The sequence below is a fragment of the Ziziphus jujuba genome, chromosome 6 (genome assembly GCF_031755915.1).
Source record: "Ziziphus jujuba cultivar Dongzao chromosome 6, ASM3175591v1".
Classification (NCBI taxonomy): Eukaryota; Viridiplantae; Streptophyta; class Magnoliopsida; order Rosales; family Rhamnaceae; genus Ziziphus; species Ziziphus jujuba.
Window position 1 is genome coordinate 7,977,151 of NC_083384.1, and position 6,804 is coordinate 7,983,954.

At 30.5% G+C, this 6,804-nt stretch overlaps 1 protein-coding gene across 1 annotated transcript; it reads right to left on the reverse strand.

Moving 5' to 3' along the window:
* Positions 1 to 3,544: 3,544 nt before the first annotated feature.
* Positions 3,545 to 6,530, reverse strand: LOC107405084 (kinesin-like protein KIN-14C). The gene is made up of 10 exons (XM_048463607.2): positions 6,452 to 6,530; positions 6,229 to 6,362; positions 5,927 to 6,136; positions 5,782 to 5,856; positions 5,520 to 5,666; positions 5,313 to 5,451; positions 5,253 to 5,257; positions 5,069 to 5,173; positions 4,153 to 4,314; positions 3,545 to 4,076 (listed from the first exon to the last, which is right to left on the reverse strand). The coding sequence occupies exons 1-10, from the start codon at positions 6,528 to 6,530 to the stop codon at positions 3,795 to 3,797; spliced, it is 1,338 nt and encodes a 445-aa protein (XP_048319564.2). The 3' UTR covers positions 3,545 to 3,794.
* Between the last annotated feature and the right edge of the window lie 274 nt (positions 6,531 to 6,804).

The following is a 6,804-nucleotide window of genomic DNA, read 5'->3' on the forward strand; positions in this document are numbered from 1 at the left end:
TATTCTATTATCCAAGTTGTGAAATGCCCAGAGACTGGAAAAATAGCTCTGGAAACCTTGAGATTTCATTTCATGGCAAACAATTGTATGATGAGTCATGCTGTGGACCGTTCGGTATCCGGTTGGTATGTGAGAAAGACATATATAAAAGAGTTTCAACAAATTCTTAGGAAAAATGGACTTCCAGATCCAAAGAACTTATGTTCCTCACGTTCAAAGAGGCAAAAAATATTATATGAACATTAGAAAATGAAAAAATATGTATATACATATATTATATATGAAAATTTCATTTTTCAGCAGATCCTTGTGTAACTCTCAATTGTTTTTCTTTTTTTGTTGATTCGCTTATTTGTGATTTCTAGTTCTTTCTTCTATACAGTCTAAGAGAATTTTTTTTTGTGATTTTTTTTATTTTTTTTTGTAACTCTTAATTGTTTTTCTTTCTTTGTTGATTCGCTTATTTGTGATTTCTAGCTCTTTCTTCTATATAGTCTAAGAGAATTTTTTTATTTTTTTGTGATTTTTTTATATTTTTTATTATTATTATTTTTTGGAAAAGGGTGGAAAAGAGTCCAATTGATTGGCGATTCTTGATCTCAAAGAAGGCTCAATCACGGTGACAAAATGCTTTGGTAGGCGGTGGTGGAGAATATCTGAGCTTTATGCGACTATGTTTTAGGAAGTCAGGAAAAAAAAAAAAAGAAAAGAAAAAAAGAAAAAGGGGGCTATATTTTAATATATTCTTTTATATTATATGAAAGCTTTTTGAAATGATTTATAGGTTCTCAATTGTACCTTTTACCGAACATTTTTTTATCCCTCCATTTTTCTTTTATTTTCTTTTTTTCTTTTTTAAATTTTTGTGGGTTGTATATACACTTGATGACTTTATGTAAGCTACAATGGAAATTTATGGTGTGGGTGTGTCCTTCCAAGATGTGGAAGTCTTCTTGGCTTTGATTTAAAATTTGACAAATATTTAGTAGAAAGGAAAGAGAACAGGGAGGATAAGCAGAGTAGATAAAAAATTAAAATACAAAATAAAAACAAAAATGAAAACAAAATTTAAAGTCATTGAAGCACTGGTTTTGTTATATGAAAGTTTATATTTTCCTTTTGAAAAATGCCAAATAGTTTTGCCATTTGGGCTTTCTCACATAGAAAACCATGGCAATCATTATTCTCTAAATTTTCACTCACAACCACCTTATGATGAACGAATTTCAATGACTTGGTTACAAATAATAGTTCATTAAAATCTTGTTTCTCTACTTGGAATCAGTGCTGCAACACAAGATGAACTGTTCAGTCCTCTTTCATCATGCTAAACTATTATTATGCATTTATGCCACCGTTTTAATTGCCTTTAACAACTATGCTCTGATTATTATATGCCTTTATTATGTTCTTATTATGGGATCTTTGACGAGAGACACCTCAAAGACAAGAGCAGAGCCAAAACAGAGGAAGTTCAGTTCACTTGTGGTTTTTGCAATTTTTTGTTTTTTATTTTTTGTTTTTTTGTTTTGTTTTTGTTTTTTATTTTTATTTTTTTCTTTTTGGGACATCTATATATATATTAGGTTTGGCCCACGTGCTTGCAGGTGTGTTGATGTGTAACAATGTTCGTGATATATATGTGTATATGTATATATATTCACACCTCCAAAAACAATTACTTTATATAAAATAAAGTAATATTTTTTTGTTTATTAGTGTTAATTAATCAACATAATTTTTAACAAATAATACAAAATCATACGTATATCTAATGAAAATAATTATTTTAAAAATTTTATATTGGATTAAAGATGATAATCAAAAATTTAATTACAAAATATTTATTTATTAACACAAATTAGCATTGTATTTAATTTTTAAAATTACATTGCAAATATTATAGAGGAATAAATCAAAATTAAAAAGCATTTTTTTTAATTTACCAAAAACAAAAGTTCATTTCAATTAATACAATTTCAATAGAGAAATACCAATTTTATGAGAAAATAATGAAAGCATATTATATACCAAAATTTAAATAAAAATGTATATAACTTATTATTCATGTTTAAAAAAAAAAAAATAGTTGCTGTCTTGTGTGATGTGTGCTATTGAGAGGTCATAAGTCTAAGGATCCGTTTGGTATAGCTAATTAAAATAGAGCTTTAGTCTGTAGAGATTTCTATAATAGATCTTTTAAAAAAAAAATTTATTAAAAAATTAATAAGTATTTTGTTGTAAATAAAAAAACCGTATTAATTGCTCAATGAGTTTCCATATAAGCTAAAAAAAATTGCATTAAATGCTTATTGAGTTTTCATATAAGTTAAAAAAAAAATTCTAAAAAAGAATTAAATTTAGATTTCTCTAAAACAGCTTAAAAAGAAACTATTTTTGAGGTCAATAAGTGCTTATTAACTTTTACCAAATATTTTTATTTTTTATCAAAAGAGCTTTTGATTCAAACAAAAAACTCTACCAAACAGGCACTAAAAGATAAAGGAAAATGATATATGTTGTTTTGTCTAAATATGACTAATATATCTAGTATTTTTCTTTTTCTTTTTTCTTTTTTCTATATGGTAAGATCACTTTGGATATGAAAACCATGAAAATATTTATATATATAGTTCTTGTTCTGTTAGAAAAAATTAAAAAGATAAACTAATGATAGACGGGATGAATACGTGAAATATGTGAATGTGTACATTCCCCAAGGCCATTTTTTGTATTCACCATCAAAGCTAATACCCTTTTCATATATTTTTCAGTTAACCAAAAACCCTAAAGCCAGACGTCTAATTTATTTATTTATTTAATTTCTAAACATTACGGTAACGAGGATTCAAAATCATTGCATTCTCCCTTGGTAGACAACTTGAGTAGGTACACATATGAGACTAATGAGTCTATTAGCTTAAAGAAATTAAGCAACCTCACTACTAAAAAAAAAAATCTTTCAGCGGCCATTGGTTTTGGTTGCAAAAAACCATATATTGGTCGTTAAAAGTTTTTAGCAACCAAAAAAATATAGTCACTGCATGGTCGCTTAAACATTGTAACAAATTGTTTTTAATTACCAAATAAGTTTGGTCGTTAAAACTGAAAAATTTTAATGACCAGATTTTGTTATTTTGATAATGAAATTTTAGTCTTTGAAAATCTCTAAAAAAGTGACATTTTGATCAAATTTGATAATATAAAACTATATAAATGATCAATTTTACAATTATAAGTGACCAATATTATAATCACTAAAAGCAACATATTGTTTGGTCATTAACGATCACTTAAAATAACCAACATGTTGATCACTTAATAACTTTACATAGTTAAAAATATTGTTAACCACAAAACATTGGTCAATGATATTCTTATTTAGCAACCAAACATTAGTAACTAATAAAATTGACTTTTGCTAAAACTTTCAACAACCAAAATTTGGTCGATGGAAGTCAACTTTTTAATTTAATCATTTGAAAATTAATATTAATAAATCTTAAATTAATCAGGTACTGATAATGCAAAAATAGACAGTATGTAAAGCAAATTATTTAATTTTTATAATTCAAGATATTTAAATAATATTTACAAGAACATGTTCCATATTACAACAGAGTTTTTTATAGCAAATTACATTGTTAAAAAAATAAATCATTGAAGTCCAAAAGTTTTATGTATCACTGTATCCTTACAAAAGGTATAGAACAGTAGCGATACACATAGCACCAGATCAGAGGGGGAAGCGAACAAGCATCGTTGAAAATCATAGACAGAAATTGTAATGGCCTTCAATTCATTAATAGTTTAAACAGCAGCAGCATATATATGTCCGTATCATAAAATGAACACCTGCTCTGAGCCGCCTGATGTGGAAGAGAGGAGACCTCTTTTATGCTACAAACATCAATAATCGTGAGATCAGAAACATGTGTGTTTCCATTCGCATCATGTTCAATTGTATACTGCTTTCCACCAATAACACTTTCGGTTAGCATCATGTCAACAGTACTTGATTGATTCGTACATAACAAATCACGGATTGTCATATTGTATATTTCTAGCATTGAGGCCTACAAATGTTTAAGAAAAAGTAACTGTTATAAGTATAAATAGAAAATGTAAGTCAATGACAACAACATTTAGTACCTGCATCTTGTATTTCCATCCATGGGATTGAAGAGACTGACTAATTTGGAATATTTTTTCAAGAGAACGGGGTATTAACCCTCTCTGCTCTGAGTCCTCTGGCCTGCCCATCATGGTATAGGTTTTACCAGACCCCGTCTGACCATAAGCAAATATGTAAACCTACAGGTCAACACAAGCATTACTGCATATCCATGCTAATACAATAGGCAAATTGGATTCCATAAAGATTTTAAAATCTAAATATTAATTATTCTCAAATCTTCATATAGAGAGCAAAATCAATCTTTTTGTTATAAGATCCTGGATAATATCATTTGGTTGAAGTTTTTAAATACTAACCTAAAACGGGCTGTTACTGATTTGGGATGGAACAAGAACACATGGGCTTAATAACCTTATCTACATAGACTGCACTCGTTTTAGATACTACACCAAACAAGTTCTAGGCCCATAAACAACATTCATTCAATAATAAATGCACTTTCAGATTTTAAAAATCACCAAAATGCAATCATTCAAAAGAACTATCAAAATGTTTTTGGATCACAAACTAGTGTCTACGGCTATAGTAATCAGAGTCTGAAATTTGTAATTTGTAATTTGTAAGTTCCACAGTAAGTTTACAACTGCTAAATTTAACCACATGAATATAAAATATCACACAGATACCATGCAGTTGAACTCCAGCTGAAGACAGCTCAAGCACATGATTCATCCCATTTTATGAATTGTCACCTTAAATTGAACTATTAGAAAAAAAACTCTTGATCTTACACATGAAAATCAATCAGCTGAGAAAATCAACCAGCTCAATCTAAAATATGACGCAATCTTGCCTATGCAGCACCATATTCTAGTGTACCTTTAACTTGTTCAAAATCAGAAAATTAAGATGCTGAAATGGTAGTTTCACCTCATTGCCGTCAAGTGCACTCTGCACCAGTTGTGATATTTCGACAAAAACATCTTGCTGTGATGCCTCATGATTAAACACTTTGTCAAATGTAAAAGGATATTTCTGCCCCGCAAAGAGTGTAATTTGATTTAAATTGAAGCATAGAATTCATATTTCTATTTACTAGAAAGAACTGAATGACAGAACCTACAAGATTTTAAATTAAATGGGATAGGGTGAAGGAATAAGAACATTTTCTTACCACTTTGTAGCAAGTCGACGCCCCGACCTAGAGCTTCAGTTGATGTAGGATAAGAAATGACAGTAGTTTCTGTTCCAGCATTATCATCAGGCAGCAAGGGCCGCACTCTACAGAATACTCGAATGTTCCCTTTTAGCTCCTGCAACAAAACACTATTTAGTAACCCAAAACATTATGGAGGTCAAGAGAGAGTGAACAAACCATTACCAGAATAATGTTGTGCAGCTTCTTTCGTAATTTTTCTCCTTCTATAACTTGGAGCTCTGTATTGGCTAGGCGATCTTGTAGCTCACACACAATCCTCTTCTGCTCTTCATATTCTGTCCTTGTTTTTGAAGCAGATAAATCAGCCATCTAAGAGAAAGCAAACTATTAGCATTATGAGTCTTCAAATAGATCCATTCAACTTCAGTTTTCTACTACAACACATAATCAAGTTTTCCAAAAACCTATATAAGACTGACTTTACCTTTAATTTCTCATTTGCAGCAACCAACTGATGCTCAAGCATACGTATCCTCTCCCTTTGTGATAAGCATGTCTCCTGCAAAAGAATAATTCATGAATCTTGCAATAATAGGAAACTTTAACATTTAAGAGGGAAAACAACAAACCTCCAAGGCATTTGATTTTATCGTCAAAGTATCCAACTTTGCACATGACTTCCCAGTATATTCTTTGTACTTCTCTACCTCAGCAACCAAAGCTTGCACCTTTGCAATTTGGCGATCATGGTCCTCTCTCACTTGCTGCAGTTCCCCTCGAAGGCATCTGAGTTCATTCATTAATGACTCTTTTTGCTTTATAGCGTCATCCAGTGAAGCCTAAAACAAAAGCAAAAACAAAGCAAAGAAACTTTTAAAAATCAACAGGTGAAATGCCTAATGATATATTTGGTCTTTCCAATGATGTCTACCTTAAAAGAACTCAATTGGTCCTGAAATGCCCTATTGTGACCCCTTAGATTGCTAAGGTTCTCCACAATAGTCAGTTTCTCCATTTTAACTTGCTTAAAAGACTCACTTGTCATTTCAAGATCTGTTTGAGATCAAGCTTGCTTAGCTTCAACTTCTCATTCAGCAAGGCCTCAATGTCTTCCTTTGTGAAGTCAACATTGGCACTCTCTGTAACTTCAATACTGCTAGCATCGGTAGCAGCCGGAACATCTTGCCGACTATTGACTGCAGAAAATGGCTGCCTCCTAGGGCCATTCGCCATCTGTCCCACCGTTCTTGACATTCCAATCCTCCTCCGCTTGTCCAGAGCATCATCATTTACATCCTTTTTGTACCCAAATATTTATTTTAAAAAAAAAAAAAGGCAAAAATGTAAAATATACACTAAATGAACACCACACCAAAAAAAATATATATATATATATATATATTTTCACACAGTCACAAACGCATATACCAACATTCATTTTCATATGAATATAGTTCAAGATTTACACCCATAATTTTCCATTATGCAGAAGCTATGTGAAATTTGC